Here is a 17,219-nt window from a genome sequence, read left to right on the forward strand (position 1 = left end):
TTTAGCAACCAAGATATTCATTTAGCCCCCACCAACTCCACCTCTTGCCTGCTTCTCGATTGGCTAAAAGTTAGTTGGGGTCCAATATTGTGACTCCCATCGTCCAGCTTCATAAGGCCTCTTCACAGACCAATGGGTGACATCACTGAGACTGTCCATGTTTCATACAGTTGATATGAATAATGCCCCTAAAGATGGCAGACAACACACTCCGATATCTAAATCACAAGATATTGAAAAACTCATCCATTCATTTATCTTATCTACATAGAAGATATCCTTTAGTAACCCCACAAATGTTACACTCTGTTGTTGAACATGCTACACACACTTAGCCTGAAATGCACACACATGCACAAACAGGATCCTATGGACATGCACTAATGGAGAGATGTCATGGTGAGGGCGCACTCTTGAGCTGTTGGGGGTTAGGTGATGTGGAAGTGAACTGGAAACTCTCCAGCTACCAGACCAATTTCCAAGCCTCGGTCCGCACGGGGACTTGGACTAGCGAGCCTCCAGTTCCCAACCCAAGTCCCTACAGGCTGAACTACTGCCGGCACAGACTAAGCTACTACACTAGACTGCTAAATCCCTTTACATCGGAGTCAGTCAGTCCTCCCGATCAGTTGCTGCTACACACATTTTTGCAAAAGTGATTCTGATGATTGCTGGGTTGGGATTCCAAAATGGGTCGCGTAAGTCATTTTCAGGGGGTCATAAATGTGAGCCTGGAAAAAAATTGCCTCAAAAAGTCTATGACTCACTTTTAAAATATGCTTGATTTCATTATTAAGTTAATTCTTTTGGACCTTCTGAGGTTCAAACAGCAAGATTTTTCACTCAATAAATCTGGTTGGATAAAAAATGTAATTTTTCATGAAGTAGTTAGAACAGTTACAGAACCACTAATGTCAAAGATGCCAACAGTCACATTGGCATTTTATCACAGACTTTAGTGTCATTGGTGAAAATCCTGTATGTCTCCACCATCCATCACCCCAGACAGACTGTATACTCATACTAAATCAAATGTATTCCAGTATTTCTCTTTGGTCTTAATAACTATGGCCAATACAGCTAATGGCCTAATCACAATCTTGAAAATGGGTCATAACAGGCTGTTGCATAGACAAACTATATGCTTGCATTGTTGAAGATAGCTTCTTTAGACTGTATACTTCTGTTAATATACTCTATTAGAATGGTTTTTAACATTTTGAGTCTGCATAATCTGCACATATAGTGACCGAAGATGAGCAATAACAATGCATAACGAGTTTCAATGGGTTCCTTTACCTGTTTTGCCTCAACTAATTACATTAATATTTGGAGTAAGAAATAATACCAACACTGATTATTTTGGACATTAATATCTTTTCTTTTTTATTAAGACAAGAACTCTTCATTGTTTTGTAAAAATGTCTATTTATGAACCAATACAAAATGTGTATGGGAATGTGGAACTCCTTTTTCTCCATTGATACACATTAACATTTCCCAAGAACAGCAGAGAGACAAAAGAATCAATCTAAAAACAAACGACTGGTGAAACAATCAAAACTTTTCAGGGAATCAAACAAGCTTCCAAAAAGGCGGTGGTGTGTTGAACGGTGACAGCAGTACAGCCACAACAAGTTTTCTTGATCCGGCTTCATTCCAATAAACAGTGTACTTTTTTTATGACCTATGTCAACACAAAGCAATACTCAACACATCGTTTACAGTGCACCAAATATTAAGAAAAATACATAAAACATGTACAACATATATGCAAAATATCACCAATTTTGCCTCTTGGATCTAAAATAATGTGTTGCACTCGATTGGATGAGGATGCATTGTACTTGCTAGTGTGTCATTAAAAGGTGGGGCCTAAACTTTGCTTTCTACCTGAGGTGCAGTCACATCGGTCAGCAACGCATGAACCAGAGACACGACATTATCAAAAGAATTTAATGTGGAGAAAACTACATCAGATACACTGTGAGACAAAAATCAATTTTTTCACTTTAGTGGGCATTTATTGAAAAAAAAAAAATCATACATAACCTAAAATATCTTACTTATGCTTACTTCAGATTGAGCCCCCACCATTTCTCAATAATTAATCCTGTAGAAATGATACCTTCACTTTGTGTTATTAGTGTTCCTTTTTTATATCCGAGCTTTTGGAGAGCAAAAACATTTGGAGAAACACACCGGCAGTTCCAACCCCAAAAAAGGTTTAATATTCACAAGTAAAATATGAATGCATCAGCCTTAAGGGAGAAGACAATATTCAGTTCTGTTACTTTATTGCAAGTACATATTTTGAAGTCTGGTTTAAATGGAAGCTGCCACGTCACTGAAGCGAAATAGTGCTCACTGTAAAATACAAATCACACAATCTCAGTCTTACAGATGAAGTGACATCTGCTCTGTGATTTCATAAAGCAACGATAACAAGTCAGTTAATAGTTTCATCAGACACCAGACCGAAAAACATCTAACCTAATCAGACCCCTTCCCCCAACCCCCCCTCCCCCACCCGTCCATGTAACAAAGACAAAACAGTGTCATCAGCATACAGTGTTAACCTAGTGGTAATTTCTTTGTGAGTACAGAGCTTTTTAAATTAAAATCAAGTTTTTCCACAGAAGAATAAACTGTTGGAGACAGTTGGACACAGTCTCTCTGATCTTTGTCTGCAAAATCACTCCTGTATCCCCCTACTCCCACATCCAATGGAAAAGCTAAAGCATATGTCCACAGCCTCCACCCAGCCCATCTGCTGTTTTCAAAAGCTGCAGAAAAAGATATTTAGCGACAGATGTGTTATGTTCCGGAAAGTCTCAATATGGACAGACTGAATGCTGTCTTCATGCATGACTATGATATATTAAAGCTATCATATTGATTATGTGTTGCAATCTGAGGTGCACATTGACAAATTCCAATAAAATGCATTAACATGGCAATTCAAAGTATTTAATCTTGTACATGAATGTCCACACAGCAAGTAACTCCGCTAAGCCCCAAAGAATCCAATCATCTCCCAGATGGTTCAGCGTGAAAGTGGTACTAAGTGAGTCGCATAAAAGGGTTAACATCAATGGAAGATTTGATTGAACTTTTTTATCACTGTATGATTGGTAATCCTGTTTAATATGTGGTATTGATATACGTATGTTTGAATCGTCAGTTTAAGTGTAACAGAAAAGTATTTTTACCAAGGGGCAAACTCCGATGTTTAATGAAGCCAATGCAGAAGTGCAACAAACTGCAGTTCCTTAAGTGTCCACTTGAGGCTGACTGCAAAAGCCCCAGGAGTCACATAAACACCCATTTAAAAATCCAGATTTCAACAGCCGAATCAACATTTTTACAGCGTGGTACAAAAAATGGTTGGAATCTGAATTGCTTTTTTATTACTTTCTGTTTTGATTATATGGAGGCTAAGGGATATGCATATCTATACTTATTCTCGGACAGCATTTCCAATATAGTGACCACATTCGTTGGGCTTCAGAACTTCCACTTTAATGACTGACTTCACTGAGCGTCCATGTTTAATACAGTCTATGTTCTTTACCAACATTTACTTATTTGACCTCACAGGGCATAGACAAAATAAAAATGCTGGATCCAGAATTACTGCCAGCAATCAAAATAACCATCACTACAAGAATAGTGACATTTTTGTTGTCATAAGCATTTTCTTAAAGAAGCCGTATCCAATGAACTTAACACCAAAGTAACTATTTAAAAAAGGTATCATTACTAAACAGTAATCTTTATGACTTAGCTAAAACATGGTCTAATCCTATAAATAAAATGTATGAAAAAGAGTATGTTAAACGTCATTAATCTGCTCTAAATAGGGAATGTTTCATTTTTAAAACACTCAACTATTATTGATATAAAATATATTTTTTTAAATGCTCTATAAAAAATTATAGTTTTATATCATGATGTATTTAGTTAAAAATATGCAAACAATATAACCTTTTGGTTTAAACTGAAATAATAAATGTGAGATTAGACCTTTTCTGCTTTAACTGGGCAAAGCGTGTCCATGTCTGTCTGATTCATTTAAGCTTTTCAAACATCTAAACTCCAAAATGTCAAAAGGTTTAAACTGCAACCCCAGACCTCCACCTTAATCCACCCACATCTGTCACATGGAGGCTCATTAAGCGAGCTGCTTGCTGTGTGAACACATAATAATGACAAACAATGCCATGAACAGAACCCTCATTGCCATGTTAAGAAGCCAGGGCGTTAATGCAACCCACCACGGAGCACAACATGTGTATTAACTTCAGTTACAAACAATTAATTACTTTTGGCATTCCTCAGTGCTCCCCCAGCTGGCACGGCAAAACAGATCCCCATTCGGTTTTGGCAGGTGATACATAAAGCGAGACAAGAGAAGCAGAGGGAATGGGTTTGAGCACGTATACACACATGCAAAAAAAAAAAAAAATGATTGAACGTTTCAGCACTCAAGCTGCTGCATCAAAGCAAAAAAAATAAAAAATTCAGAAGGTGTGATGGGAAGTGGGAAAGCCTGGCCTGTCTCTCAGCATTTCAGTTTCAGAACGTTTACTTTCTCCAACATTTGCTTGTTTTACATTTTGACAAAAACTCACAATGAGCGTGATACGATAAAATCCACAAAGGTACTCCATTGTAATTCTAGTAAGTTGTAAAAAATATTTCTTAGTAAGGATTAGTGTACAATACAGCAGTGATTCCATTGGCTTGATTTACATTGGACTGTGTTTTGAATGAGATAACATGAACCTTCTGATGGGGAAAACCTGGACTTCAATGACCTGTTGTTTTTTTTTTATGTTTGTGCAGCAGATGAGTTCCTAATATAAACTGGACTGTTTTCATATTGGGGTTTGGTAAAGGGTGTCTCTTTTTCTTCTCGTAGAGTTATGTACAGTAAACCAGCGTCTTTTAGCTGCTGGTGGCCCAACATTAATCCCAAATGTTTCCCCCCCCCCCAAACAGCCTTTTATTACTGAGGCATCTTGACTGAGAGTCTGCCAAAAAGCATTTTTAAACCAATTTACATTTTCCTACTCTCCCATTTGTAAGACAAAATATTCTGGAGTGAGAGCAGATGGAAATCATTTGAATCTCATCACTACAACTCAATAAAAGCTGGAAGAAAAACAACGCTTCCATTCAACATAATAGAAGAAAAACAGCACCCGAAACCGAGGAACAAATAATGAAATGGCAGCGCGGAGAGGAAAATAATGTATTACTTCTCTTTACTAAGACAGGTAATTGTTTAAGAGGCAGTAGGAGATCTGCTCTGAAGAACAAATTGAGGTAACAAAATGTGAATTGGATGTATTTTCCCAATAAAATTGTTTGAAATTATCATTTTGCTGCCTTTGTTTTTGATTATGTTTTTTTTTGTGTGTTCAGGAGGGGGCAGGGAGGGCATGTACAGTACACATCAAAACCTGTTTCTCATTTATGTCCTTTGTACAATGATATGTAAAGCATTCCATGCATTTTTTGGAGCTGTCAAAAACTTGAGGGGAAAATAAGAGAGAGAGGGGAAGTAATGGCTTGAGACAAATCACAGTATACTGGAAAGAGAGTTTTTGTTATGCAGGAGAGGACGCGTGTGTAGCAGACACATCTAGGGAAATGAATAAAGTGGCTGTGTAATTTTTACCCTCATACAAAAGCCAACAGCACATCGATAATTACGAGTGGGGGGAAAGATGGAACGGGGGGGGCGGGGGGGGGAAGGGAGAAGCAACAAGGTTATGCAAATGAGGATCAACACAAATCCAAAGTATGGATAGAACAAGGCACAGAATTTTCTGCAAATGGTTGAACTAAATCAAATTCGTACCAGCAGTTAGGGAGGTGTTGAATGGTGAAGCTCTCTACAGTGATTTCTGGCGACGTCTGGCACATCGTCCCACCCACAAAAACCCCCTTCTTAATTTACCGTAAACCCCACCCCCCCCGCCCGCCCGTAATTTTTGTCCTTTTTTAAATTTTTTATTTTTTTTACACACAAAACATTCCATCTACATCTGCAGACTAGACTAAACAACGGCTTAAAACCAGGCCTTTCTTTAAAACCCCGTCTCTCTCTTCCAAACCCCTCTACTCGCGCTAAAGGTGATCCTGATCCAACTCGTATCCCTCCATCACAGCCCCCCCCCTCCCCCCCCAACCTTTTCCCCCCCCATGCCCCAGCCCCAAAAACAGCTCGGCGTCCCAAAGAGGACACCATAGTGAGGGGCGGAGGGGGGGGGAGGGTCCTGTTTTGATTAGATGTAGTACTCCTTCTTTTCGTCCGAGTTGGTGTGGCCTCCCTCTGCGTTGATGATGGCTGTGTCTGCGTCCGCTGCGTCATCCGCTCCTTTGGCTTCATGTGTGAAGTAGGTACCTGAGGAGGAGGGGGAGGAGGAGGTGGAGATGAAGGACAGTGTCAGGGACTGGATAATGGCCTGCTGCTTAGATGGTACAAAAGATTAAAATGTGCCTCTACATCCCACAGCACCTAATTATGCAAATCCGTCTCCATGTGGCAATTTACACAACCCGAACGCCGGGAAGCTGTAATATTCAGATTATACCTCATTTTCCCTCTTCTTCATTCAAGATTGGCACATGAAAATCAGGCGTTTTTAAAAAAAATGATCTCGAGTGCGGGGGAAGAGCACAGCTCGCACCTTCAAATTAACCTTGTCAAGTTCGGCGAAAAGGAACTAGCCAGCACTTCAAACTTAATTTACAAGATTTATTCACATCCTATCATAGGAGAGGTTGATAACCGAGGCAGTGCTCGACATCGAATGAGGTGAGGTGCTCTTAAATAAAAAAAATTAAAAAAAAGAGATGAAAAGGTTTGTGAATGGGAATGTCGAGGTTGCATGTAAGAAAACAAAATAACAGATTTTTTTTTCTTTCTTGTTTTACTTTTTCGATTTGTGATTTTTATTACATTCTGAAATAAATGAATCCGACACTTTAAGATACATTTTGTAAACCATCATCCTATATGTGATAGCCTACTTTTTTTATATGTCTTAAAGCAGCCTGAGTTTGAACAGTCATTGTCAATTTATGTTGTAATTTAACGTCCCCAAAGCCAATTAAAAAAAACCTTCTCTTGAGTTGGTTTTAGGGTCATGGAACTTTCAGATTTGTGTCGATTTTGGCGCCCCCTGTGGACAAAGATGTACATTTAATCTTTTTGGTCTTCTTGTGCCATACATGCATATGTAGAGTTTTCTGAAGAGGAAATCTCACCCTGCTTCCATTTAACAGTCAACCGTATCAATAATCATATGTGTTTGCTGTTGAGCATACTCCTCATCTACTTTACATGCAGTGTGTAACAGCATGTAGAAGGTTTTCTATAGTTTTGTATCTCCACTAGAAGGGCATCCAGCAATACATTATTTTTTTGTATTTTTTCCATTTGAAGAACACACTGATGAGCCACTCATAGTGGTTTCTCCACTGGGAACGCCTCTCAAAGAGCACCCATTATCTTTCTGGCCACTGCATGGGAACCTTGGGAGGTCATTTTGTCATGTTTTCTCCAATGGAAAGACACTTTGAAGGACTGTTTTCTCAACGAGAAGGGTGAACAAGAATGTATTTTTGATCACTTTCTCAACTTAAAGGGCCCTAAGAAGGGAACATTAAGATTTAATTGGAAGGGCCCTTTGGGGGGAACAGGACGATGATTTATTATTATTATTATTATTTGAACATCGTTGCACCATTGGCCTCTCCTTTAAGTATACCAGTACTCATAGCACTATATACAGTGTTTTTTTTTAGATCAGAAATCTTGAACTTTCCTCTGAGATCTATTAGCAGACCACAGAAATTATTTTTTACCTGTGCAGAGGAAGCAATGAGTTCAGTTTGATCATTAAACATAAAAAAAAGTCTTACACCTTTAAATTGCCTCATTTACAGTATTTCCTTTTTTAAAGTGCTTAATGGATCCAGTTCCATTTCCTCTCATATGAGAAATATCAACGTGTGAAATTTGTTATAGATTATAATTATTTCTTGGATAAGAGGCCGAGCAGACTAAGGTGTGCTGTACAATTCATCATGACTGCATGAAAAAAAAAGTAATTTAACTCACCATCAGTAAGCCGTAGCATTAATAGCCATCGTTTTATTTTTTTTGGAATGGATGTAAAATGAGGTTACCTGATGAACTTCATGACCTCTTGGATTAGGTTGTGTGTCAGAGGAAAGCAGTATGCTGCTTACAAACACTTAACAATCTTTTAAGATTGAAAAATCTTTTTTTAATCCAAATGACCTTACTTTATTCACACTTTCTACAACAGTTAATTAACGACTTAGTTACAAAGCTGTTTGGAGCCAGGACATCTACCTTTGTGTCTCGCAAAGTAGCGCCCCAAGACGATGAGTAAACACAGCATGGCAAAGACGACCACGGCCACCACTCCTCCGATGACTGCATGGTCCACCGTTCTGGGCGCTCCTTCTCCAGCTCGAGAATCTGAAAGCAAAAAGAAATAAAAAAAGTCAACGCAGATTGAAAGCAGCACATGGTTTTAAAATGTAGAAGAAGCAGTCAGCCAATAAGATTTGATATGTCATAGAGATTAACTTTATATGTCATATGTGGAACATGTGGCTTATAGATAAATAGTTTAAAAGGCTTGTTGATCATAAAGTTGACTGTTGTTTGGGTCATAACTCATCTACTGGGCTCCTGCACCACCGATTGTATTTCAGGAGCTGCCGTGCCTAGATACAGATACATGTGCCTTTGTGATTTATCTTTACTCAGGAACAAAATGAAAAAGGATTGTTTTAAAGCGAAGAACAACTTGGAGATTGTCGGTCAAACATGGAGGTTCTCAACGCTTGCAAATGCAACGGTTGGTTTCCACCATAGGAATATTCCCCAGAAACAAATGGGACTTCATTCATTCATGGTATTAGAATCTGTTGAAAGTAGCTCCTCTGGCAAGAAATCTTTTTTGGAAGAAAGTTTTTTTGGGCTAAAAAAAAATGATTGACTATCCTCTGCGGACAAACATTGACCAAACCACAGCGGGAGACTATCCCTGTCAGACGGGAGGGGGGGCAGGATGGCGCCAGATATAAGATGTGAAGTAAAAAAAAAAAAAAAGAGGAGGAGGTAGCAGACGAAGCATCAGAGTCCGATATTCAATGCTATAATGACAATAATTACCTTTATATCAATGCTACATGTAGTTCAACAGAATCACACTATCAACCTGCTGTTTGATTACGGGCACGGCGATCGTAGCGGTCACATGTATACACTAAGCTAAGTTAAATCCTGGTTGTATATATTCTCATTCTTAGTTTTGATATGTTTAGTGCTTATTTACTTTGTATTTAATATTATATTGTGTTTATTTCCTAATATTGTGTGTTTGGACAACCTGCTGCTGTAACGCCACAATTTCCCAGTTTGGGATCAATAAAGTAATTCTATTCTATTCTATTCTATATACACTGTACAGCATGCACAGTATATAAACCTCATTCTCCCCTCCCATTGGAGGTTTTCAGGAGTTTTCTACAAGTGTGAAAGCCCTCCTTGATTGCCCCATCAATTATAATAATAACTTTATAATAATAACTTTTGATCACACCAAACCTCTGCCTTATCATTCCTTAACTTCTGCATCAGTCTTTAAAGGGTTACACCTTTCTAATGCTGTTCTTGTTATTTGGTGTTGTTTGTTTACATCCAACCGGAGGTAACAAGGACTAATCCTCCAGTAACCAGTTAAGCTCCTTTTTATCAGGTTGATAGTTTAATAAGCACCTTACAATACTGCCACAACACAAACGGTTAAGATTGAAATCAAGCTTTGATTGAATTGAGAAGGGAAAATAATTAGCATACTCCGGTTGAACGCTAAGAATCACTCAGGGACAACAGTTACTAAGAAAACGATGTCACATGAATGTACGTTGTGGTTTTCATTGCTTTTCAGCGCCCGAGGCTGCAGCTCATAACGCAGTCAGCTCGCGGTGCTGAACCTCCAGACGCTCTGAGAGCGAGTGAAGGAGAGCTCTTAAGCACAGTGCAGAGGTGGGATTTCCATAAGATCACTAAGCTCCGATAAGATATGATTACTAAATATTTACTCTGGCCAACTCCACCTGAGAAGAACTGTTCATGTAACTTATACAACATTCACATTCTCACAATCTGTATTCTGGACACATGCAGAGTGAAGTACAAACAAACATACACAAAGAAGATATATGTTCATACTGATGGATTTCTACACGATGCTCCTTTAAAACTAGAGTTTCTCCATAGATTGGATTACAGTCTGACCATAGACTGTAAAACATGGATGTCATCTCAGTGACGCCATCAGTTGGTTCCCTATGAGGCATTATGAAGCCCAACATTGGCGGCCTCCATATTGGAAAAGCTATCCCGACCTTACTTTTGATCACTAGGTCATTAGAAACAGACACAGAGGTGCAGCCATGGCGGCCTTAAGCCTCCTGGCAAAAAGCTGAAATGTATCCACCTGCCAGTCAACTTAACCACACCCCTAATTATGCAAATATATGCATCCCTGTTAGGCTTTATAAAGTCAAAGCGGATACGTTAAGTTCACTCCTGGGTAAGTTTCTACTTGAAATGAGCTGTTGATACCTAATAGTTACATTTTTATTTCTGCTGTAATAAGAATTCCTCAGCATGTTAGTATGAGCTCTAAAGGGCATTCCCTGATTTTTGCAGCCTGCCTCTTGTGGACACCTGAGGAACTGCAATATGTTAAACTTGCGCATTGGTTTCATTTTCAACAGTGGAGGTCGCCTCACTCGGAGCAGCAACTGAAGATGCAAAAATGAAGCTGGAGTGAGGACACAAAATGTACAGCCTGATTGTTAACTGTGCTCATTGAAGGGGTTTGAGAACTGCAGGTGATGTGGATGCATGTATTGCATTAGACAGTAGGTTTTCATTCAAATTCAAAAATTATAATAGACTGTTTTCATTATTTTCTGTACAGATTCTACATTCATATGCAGATACCTGTTAACGCGAGGTTCTAAATAGCCCATTGCCTTCATTTCTCTTTCCACTGTTCAATCTCTGAGTCATATACAGGCCTATATTTAATGCACGTAACATTTCTAAGCCTCTTCTTTATTGTAGCTCCCTCCTGTGTCTTAACCTCCTTTTCAGACGTACATAATCAACCTCTGTTGACGTCATCTCATTATATGTGCCCTTAAATGCATATAAAATGAGAAGAGAGACATGCACACTTCGGCAGCTTGGTTTCTCTGCATGCCAAAGACATTCTGTGCAGGATACATCAAACCAGTGCTTGAAAAACCGGCGCAAAAGCCTCAGTAAGACTGTTAATCAGTACATGAAATCATCCTCAATAATGTATTTGACACACTTCTTGCATTAGCCTTGAGTTGAATGCTTAGGGATACGTAACATCTCTGAGTTAATTTGTAGACAAAAAGAAAACATTCACAGATGACTCACGGAGAGGGATGTTTTTAACTTTTCAGAGAAGAAAGAAAAAAACAGCTGGGACTCGACAACAAGCCCCTGAAGCACTTGGCTGTAATGCTATGTGAAAGCTATCGATCGGGTGTAGAGATCCATGACAGCCCAAAGTTAATATCTGTTTGTGAATGTGATTGGCCCGTCCAAGCACAAAGAGGAAGCTGATTGGTAGCCCAGAGTTCATGCTGTAGGAGAATGAGTGGGAGGGGCGGAGGTGGAGAGATGATTCAAGTAGCTAATTGTTGCATTAAGGTTCGACCTGGAATTAATTCTGTGATATAATTTACACATTACTAATGTTTTTTATGCTCTTAGTGTATTAAGATACCATTAGGCCAAACACTTAACCTCCACTTTCTGTCTAATGTCTTTTACAAAGACTTATTTTACAGAAAACAGGGAATGATCGCAAAAAAAGATGTCTGGACACTAGAAAAAGGAGCCAGTTGTTAGCAGTCAGATCACGTGGAGCGGCCCCCATCATCCATTAGGTGGAGTAACTCACTAAAACCCCTCCACACGCTCCTCCAGCATGGTTCTGAACTCGGGGGATTTGCTGAGAGAGCTTCAGGAAACAGGAAGAGCGGGCCCGCAATTTATTAACAAGTAACAGAAACAGAGAGAGAAACATCATGGATAACATCAGCGGCCACCCACCCCCTGCTCTCCTGCGTCACCCAACCCTGCAGGGATAAAAAAGAGGGTGGAGGAGGAGGGCGCGAGGAAGAGCAGTGCCATCTGTCAAACCCAACAAAACATTACCTGATAGATCTAATGGGTTATTTTGACTTCAGATTTTCTTCTTTAGTGCTGGGCAGATTCAATTAAAGCGAGCAGGAATCCCTCTGACATCCAATTCGCTCTTGTCAGGCGGCTAAAGCTGTGCTTTAACACACTTTCCTATTACGATGTTAATGTGGACTTTGGCTTTGGGGGGGGGGGGGGGGGGAGCAGGGGAGTGTGTGTGTGTGGTGGTCAGGGTGATGGTGGCAGCTTGGACGGCTGCAGAGAATCATTATTGGCTGTCTTCCTCAAACATCCCTGGTTTCGATTAATTTAAGGAAGAGGGCAGAAGAGAACATCAGAGTTCTCCTCAATATTTTACATTATATCACAGGTAACCCTGCTCTGTGGGTTATCAGAGTAAGCAAGCCCTGCCTAACAACGAGTGGAGCTTCACATACTAAGTCTAGCTTCTTGGCAGTGTTGGAAGGTAGATTTTGGGGTCACCAAAAATGTTTCCCATCGGAGTACATTGTTCTCTGTTTTCATGAAGATTGTTGTTTGCATTTATCCTTTTGTTTTAACTTTGGAGGCAGCTAAATGTATGCAGCACGTAGAGTCCCAGGCTAAATTCCCCGAGGTGACAATAAAGTGTATGGTATGGTATGGTATGTATGGTGTGGTGTGGTGTGGTGTGGTGTGGTGTGGTGTGGTATGTATGGTATGGTATGGTATGGTAAGGTATGGTATGGTATGGTATGGTATGGTATGGTAAGGTATGGTATGTATGGTATGGTATGGTATGGTATGGTATGGTATGGTATGGGGTGGTATGGTATGTATGGTATGGTATGGTATGTATGGTATGGGGTGGTGTTGTATGGTATGGTGTGGTGTGGTATGGTATGGTATGGTATGGTAAGGTATGGTATGGGGTGGTATGGTAAGGTATGGTATGGTATGTATGGTATGGTATGGGGTGGTATGGTAAGGTATGTATGGTATGGTGTGGGGTGGTATGGTAAGGTATGGTATGTATGGTATGGTATGGGGTGGTATGGTAAGGTATGGTATAGTATGGTAAGGTATGGTATGTATGGTATGGTATGTATGGTGTGGTGTGGTGTGGTGTGGTGTGGTATGGTATGTATGGTATGGTAAGGTATGGTATGTATGTATGGTAAGGTATGGTATGTATGTATGGTAAGGTGTGGTATGTATGTATGGTAAGGTATGGTATGTATGTATGGTAAGGTATGGTATGTATGTATGGTAAGGTGTGGTATGTATGTATGGTAAGGTATGGTATGTATGTATGGTAAGGTATGGTATGTATGTATGGTAAGGTATGGTATGTATGTATGGTAAGGTATGGTATGTATGTATGGTAAGGTGTGGTATGTATGTATGGTAAGGTATGGTATGTATGTATGGTAAGGTGTGGTATGTATGCATGGTAAGGTATGGTATGTATGTATGGTAAGGTGTGGTATGTATGTATGGTAAGGTATGGTATGTATGTATGGTAAGGTATGGTATGTATGTATGGTAAGGTATGGTATGTATGTATGGTAAGGTGTGGTATGTATGTATGGTATGGTAAGGTATGGTATGTATGTATGGTAATGTATGGTATGTATGTATGGTAAGGTGTGGTATGTATGTATGGTATGGTAAGGTATGGTATGTATGTATGGTAAGGTATGGTATGTATGTATGGTAAGGTGTGGTGTGGTCTGGTGTGGTGTGGTACGGTACAGTACGGTGCGGTGCGGTATGGTATGGTATGGTATGTGTGGTATGGTATGGTGTGGTGTGGTGTGGTGTGGTGTGGTGTGGTATGGTGTGACGTGGTATGGTATGGTATGGTAAGGTATGGTGTGGTGTGATGTGGTATGGTATGGTACGGTATGGTACGGTATGGTACGGTATGGTAAGGTGTGGTATGGTATGGTGTGGTATGGTATGATATGGTATGGTAAGGTGTGGTGTGGTGTGGTGTGGTGTGGTGTGGTATGGTATGGTATGGTATGGAAAGGTGTGATGTGGTGTGGTGTGGTGTGGTGTGGTGTGGTATGGTATGGTAAGGTGTGGTGTGGTGTGGTGTGGTGTGGTGTGGTGTGGTGTGGTGTGGTATGGTATGGTATGGTATGGAAAGCCCCGTTTCCACCAAGTGGTCAGTTTAGTTCGGTTCAGTGCATTTATTATCGTTTCCACTGTCAAAAGTTGGGAATGGTACCAAGATTAGGGATCAGTAACATCCTACTTTTTTGGTACCCTTGGACCAAAAAATGTCATCTTCTTAGGTCAATAAATAGACTATTAATTGCTTCAGTGGTAAATGGGGTCTGGACAGAACCAACAGACCAACTGACTGATACCAAAGTGGGTCTGGAAACAATCTAAGGCAATAGTAATACAAATGGTACTTTCCTTTCTTAATGTTTTGGCTGTGATTTCATATTAAAAGAAACATATTAAGAGAAACCCAACACCCTCCTTCAAATCCAGCGATTCCACTCTTCTCTTTATTGGATCTGACAGCTTGTCTTAATGCATTTGTTTTTGTCTTCTCAATTTGCAGCACTCTTTTGTACCAAACAATATCAATAATTAACATGTCGACAGAGGTATGACAAAAAAACAAACAAAAACCCTTTGCCCTCTTCTCTGTTCTCCAAAACACAATAGCATGAGAAAAACAAAGAAAGAATACATCTGCTCTTATTCAAACATCTCAAATCCTCAAACAGTGCATAGCATGCTCTACCCTTTAACAACAACAACAACAACAAGAATTCATATTTACTGTTGTCACAGGAGGATTTGGAAGTGTGATTTTAATTCAGTGTGTTAGCACTGTTATCTGAAGGAGATTTAATTTAGTTTTCATTACTGAATGTGCACCACCAGCCATGCATTCCCACACCTCCATTTCGCTTCCTGGTTTAACGGCAACATAAGACTCCCTAAGTTGGAGTTGACGCAAAAAAAAAAAAAAAAGGAATGCAAACATGTATTTTTGATTCGGTCATTACATCTGTATCTCTCTCAAGAGGAACTCTGCAGGTCCGTAATGATGCAGCAACATTCAGATCTTTGGCTGGAATGATGAAGCCCATGATTTCTGTCAGCATCAAACCAGGATATAAAAAAAGCCTCTCTGGGTCCCATATTTAAAGAGCCTGTTTGCAAGTCCATAGAAGTGTGTGGATGACAGCTGCAGAGCATGTGCTGTCATTTTCTGAAAGCACTCAGTCCCAATGACACCATATAAAGCAATTTGCATGTCGTATCACTGAGCATCACTTATGTGCAATTACTGTCACCCAGTGAAATACAGTATATTTGTGTTATTATCTCACATAGATCAATGTCTTTCTTTCAAAGTAACTTCTACTTTCAGATAAGGGCTTCTAACTTCTACAACACGATGGAACAAATGGCAACTCTTGGCATTTTAACAAAACAAGGAAACACAAGAAAATGTCCAGAAGATGGATATGAGCAAAATTGTAGTGATTATCATTACGTCCTGACTAAGTTGACATCCTGTAGCCTCATTGTTTCAAAACAAAGCGTAACACCTAAAAGACCTGCATTCTTTCTAACAGCCAACAGAGGGCGACTTCACTGGTTGCAAAAAAGAAGCCTGAAAATGACCCTTCCACTGAGTCGATTTCATACCTGTATAAATATTTTCCTGATAGGTTCATGGTACTAATCATTTGTTTCTTCTCAAAGTATTCTTTCAAACAGCAGAATGTAAATAATGGTGCAGTGTAAAGTGGACTGGGATGAACATCTTAGTTTGTTAGCTTAATGCTAGCACATAATGGCAATTGCCTTTAACGGGCTAACAGAATTAGCAGCACAATGGCAGTCATTTTAACTTAGGAAACTGTAAATTTAGCTTAAGTTGAATACATCTTTTCTTACGTTTAGAGACCTAAATAGTTACTTCCTCGCTTCTCTACAATTCTATCACGTTACAGTTGTGTCATTGGCTAGTCAGTTAGCTAACGTGTATGAGTGAAGGTTGTGCATTGTGTAGTTACATTAACAACAGTGTATTAATCTAGTTTATTGGAAAAAAACAACATGAAAGACGACGTCAGTTGTCCAATCACATAAGCGGAAAAACATGAGAAGCATACCAATGAAAGATGGAGTGTCTGACAAAGAGCTGCCTTCAATGGGAAGTTTGAGACGACCCAATAGGTCACCTACTTACATGGCCAGCATCCCTCAACCAGGGAGTATATGTATTCACACAGAAATGACCTATTTTTAACGAATGCTGACAGCAATTAAAGACTACCAGGCGCATTGTACGCATACGTTTATGTTTAAAATATTTCAACAGTCCCAGCATTCTTTATTAACAAACCTCCACTGGTCTGTAAGTATAACACTAGCACCAATGCTAATTCTTGTTCCAAAAACATACTAAAGTCGGTAAAATACAACTAAACACTGAGTTATTAGTTTTTAAAAAAGGTAAAGCAGCGTGATGTGGAGAAAAGTCTACACATGTTTCTGGAATATTGAATTACACTTAATAAAAAAACACATTTTATAATGTAAGGCTAAAACAAAACACAACCTGAACTCTCTGTTTTATTATGTTCACGCTCTCAGTACATCTTCAATCTGCCATACAGCTCGGTCTCCCTTTGAAATGCATCTGAAATATAAATGATTAATCAGGAATGAGCTTCAAACACGGTGTCCACGGGGGTAAACAAAGCACACAACAGTCAATCAAAGGTGGTCATTTTGGCAGTGGGGTTGGGTTGAACGCCCAATCTTTAAAAAAATGGGAACGTCGAGTATCTCATTTTCATAGGACATGTTGACGGAGGCTTGATTTGAGACGGAGAAGATCTCTTAATTGGATCTTCTAATCTGCTAATTAAGCATTAGTGATTTCAGT

The 17,219-nt window shown here is 39.5% G+C and overlaps 1 protein-coding gene across 6 annotated transcripts in view; it reads right to left on the reverse strand.

The window, feature by feature from the left end:
- Positions 1 to 1,357: 1,357 nt before the first annotated feature.
- The window catches only part of cadm1a (cell adhesion molecule 1a), a 409,768-nt gene continuing 393,906 nt past the window's right edge, over positions 1,358 to 17,219 (reverse strand). For 5 of the 6 annotated variants that reach the window (XR_009675870.1, XR_009675869.1, XR_009675868.1 and 2 more), the window contains 3 exons: positions 8,396 to 8,524; positions 3,167 to 6,415; positions 1,358 to 3,112 (listed from right to left, as the gene is read on the reverse strand). Coding sequence is in view for 1 of the 6 variants with exons in the window: in XM_061056398.1 (XP_060912381.1) it covers positions 6,297 to 6,415; positions 8,396 to 8,524 (248 nt within the window). In the remaining 5 variants the exon portion in view is untranslated. Of the gene's footprint in view, positions 6,416 to 8,395; positions 8,525 to 17,219 lie in introns of all 6 variants that reach the window. The other variant, XM_061056398.1, reaches the window with a different exon arrangement.

The sequence above is a fragment of the Labrus mixtus genome, chromosome 14 (genome assembly GCF_963584025.1).
Source record: "Labrus mixtus chromosome 14, fLabMix1.1, whole genome shotgun sequence".
Classification (NCBI taxonomy): Eukaryota; Metazoa; Chordata; class Actinopteri; order Labriformes; family Labridae; genus Labrus; species Labrus mixtus.